The following is a 3,010-nucleotide window of genomic DNA, read 5'->3' on the forward strand; positions in this document are numbered from 1 at the left end:
CATTTGCGTGTGTTCAGATGAGCAGGAAAATAGTTATATCCTACACAATTACTTGCGAACAAAGGTTATTTGTTCAATTCAATGCATTTGTACGCATTATTATTATTATTATTATAAATAAACGAAATCACTGGTAAATAAAACACACCTTAGTATCGATATTTTTAGTTTGAGTATCGATACTTTCGATACTCGCGTCAGTATCGATATATCGATACTTAGGATCGATATGCCCATCCCTACTGTCTTCATGAGTGAGTGAGTGAGTGTGGGAGTCTGTCATGAATCAGTAATGTGAAATCCCTTTAAAGTCGGCACGAAATGGCTTGTCATAATCTTTTCTTCCTTAATGTGACATATAATGGAATGGCTTTTTGAACAAGTCTGACAAATTTACCAACGTGACTTTAACATGATTAAATATCAAACGTGTTAAACTTAATGAAGTGATGATGGTGATGAGGAATTGGGTTTTGTGGTCAGAGCAAAATTGACTTTGACTTCCTTTGCTTGATGTGGGAAGGTTTTTTTTTTCTTCCTGTCTTTGCTTCAAAGCTGCAGTAGATTCATCTTAAATGTTGTGTGGAGGGAACCAAGTTTTATAGTGTTAAGCGTTTTAACCACGACAACAACATGAGGATCATTCACCTTCAGCTCTGTGAGTTTATTACATGATATCAATGTATTTACATGCTTTGTAAACATATTAAAATTGTAAATAGTTTTATGTTATGTGTCACAGGTTTTATGTGGTTAATCTTATTTATTTTTATCTTATAGATGTATTAATCTGTTGTCAAGCTGCAGTGGCAGAACTGCTGGCTGATTTGGGATCAAATGTTACCATAAACTGTGATCTTGATGAAAATGAGGTTTATTGGATTTTACTGAAAACATCAGATCCTCCGACAGTGATTCTACGAACATTTCCAACACCAATATCACCTCATTACTATAATAAAACTTTCAGAAACAAATATTCAGTGCAGTTTAACCATCGTCTGGTTATAAATAATGTGACTGCTGATGAATTAGGAGTTTATTACTGTATGAACACACGCACACCTCCAAAACTCAGCAACAGCACCAGAATATACATCACTGGTGAGTCCATTTATTCCTTCAGAGATCTAGACATACTGATGATCACAGCTTACATACATACTAGTTATTAACTAGCTAAATTTTAAAATTAGGAATAGATCATTTTTGCGGTGATTAATATGTTATTTGTGGCATTGTTTCGACAATGTTATGCAACATCACAGCATTTATTCCCATCAAGAGTTGCATTATTTTTTGGCCGAGATCTTGTATAGGCAATGGGAGAGTCGAACCCTCTGTAAAGTCGACTCCAGCACATCCGAAAGACTTTCAATAGAGTTAAGATCAGGACTCTGTGGTGGCCAATTCATTCAAGAAAATGATTTTTCATGTTCATTAAGCCACTATTTCACAATTTGAGTCTGATCTTTGTAGTGTTATCTTTGTATTGTCATTCTGGAAAATGTACATGGGTGTTCCGACATTGTTGTTCGAGAAATAAAAAGCTACACACTGCATCACTTAGAATTAAAAGAACTGTTGTCAAATACACAGCATGCCTGAAACATTAATCACTGCAATGATGATCCAATCCTAAAATCTATATTTGTATTTGCTTAAATACAAATGCTTAAATATTTGCTTCTTTTTTTTTGGCCAGGCAGTGTAAACTATCAATATAATACATTTTCAGTGCTACAAATATGTAGCCATTGAACTAACAGTAAAAATGTTTACAGTAACAGACTGGACACTTTTATTACAGAACTAACTGTGTTAACTGAGTGTCACAATCATACAGTGACCGAGTATACTGAGCAGATTCAGACACAATGGAAGATTATTATCATCATATTTGGACTGATGAATGGGCTTCTGGTTATTGTGGTGATCGGTGAGATAATTTCAGCCATCTGTAAAAATTATTATATCATGATTTTAGTCAGCTGAAGTTAATTCAATATGTAAATATTCTTAATTCAGGCTTTTGACTGTTTTATTATTATTGTGCCATTTATGTGACAAACACAAATGCTGAATCTGAAACACTTTTTTAGGACTAGTAAAGATTTTTGTTGTTGGAAACAGAAGGTCTGAAGAACATTCAGAACAACTCAACACTGATCTACAGCAGACGCAAGTTATAGAACAGCATCAGGAGCAATTACACGTAAGAATATGTGAAACCATCATCATAACTAAAATAAATATTATTGAGGAGTCTTGATAATTATTGAGGATTCTTGCTGACCCGTACAATAGCGTTCTATAACACTTAATTTTGGTTATTTTTTGTTAACTGCAGCTGAAAATACTAATATTGCTCTTTCAGTATGCCACGGTGGACTTTTCCAAACTGCGTAGAAATATTCGTTCCAGCCAAATCAACAGCACCTATGCTGCTCTAAACCTGCCGAAGTCATGAACACATGAGTATGACTGATTTTACACTTATATTTTTATTCTTGATGTTCAACCATGAAACTCAGAGGAAAGGTCAGAAAAATAATGAAAAAATTTAAAAAATCGACTACTTTTGATATTATTCATATTTCATTCTACTTTCATAAAACTGGTTAGAAGTCATGAAATTAATCACAGTTATTTATTGAATTGACAGTTATAGTTTTATATTTATCTCTATGTGTATATCTGAAAGTACTCTAATAATGTGTGGAAAATATTACCTGGAAAATATTTACTTTCTATTAAGACACTTTTTTTCATTGTATAATTATTTTATATATTTTTTTATACATACTATGTACCTGCTTTTGTATTTGGTGGGTCTTGAAATAGTCATTATATTTGCGGGTCGGTGGTATCAAAAACTTTGAAAACCCCTGCTTCAGGTGAAATGAGCATTTAAGAACGTTTATATTTACTAGTCTTACTGCTTCTCTGAAATAGCTGTCTTAAGCTGCATCTGGTAGAAACTTTTGTGAGTGGTTGTAGATACATATAT

The 3,010-nt window shown here is 33.2% G+C and overlaps 1 protein-coding gene across 1 annotated transcript; it reads left to right on the forward strand.

The window, feature by feature from the left end:
- The first annotated feature begins 633 nt into the window (after positions 1-633).
- On the forward strand, positions 634-2,470 carry LOC107566040 (uncharacterized). The gene is made up of 5 exons (XM_016251401.1): positions 634-658; positions 781-1,104; positions 1,811-1,939; positions 2,103-2,215; positions 2,378-2,470. Exons 1-5 carry the CDS (start codon positions 634-636, stop codon positions 2,468-2,470), a joined length of 684 nt encoding a protein of 227 aa, XP_016106887.1.
- Positions 2,471-3,010: the final 540 nt, after the last annotated feature.

Source organism: Sinocyclocheilus grahami, unplaced genomic scaffold (assembly GCF_001515645.1).
Source record: "Sinocyclocheilus grahami isolate Dianchi unplaced genomic scaffold, SAMN03320097.WGS_v1.1 scaffold1042.1, whole genome shotgun sequence".
In the NCBI taxonomy this organism is placed as follows: domain Eukaryota; kingdom Metazoa; phylum Chordata; class Actinopteri; order Cypriniformes; family Cyprinidae; genus Sinocyclocheilus; species Sinocyclocheilus grahami.

Excerpts from the sequence above, each read along its gene's own strand:
- LOC107566040 (XM_016251401.1), top strand. The coding sequence starts at position 634 with ATGAGGATCATTCACCTTCAGCTCT. Across the intron at positions 1,105-1,810 it reads CACCAGAATATACATCACTG|AACTAACTGTGTTAACTGAG; the intron begins GTGAGTCCATTT and ends CTTTTATTACAG. Across the intron at positions 2,216-2,377 it reads AGCATCAGGAGCAATTACAC|TATGCCACGGTGGACTTTTC; the intron begins GTAAGAATATGT and ends TTGCTCTTTCAG.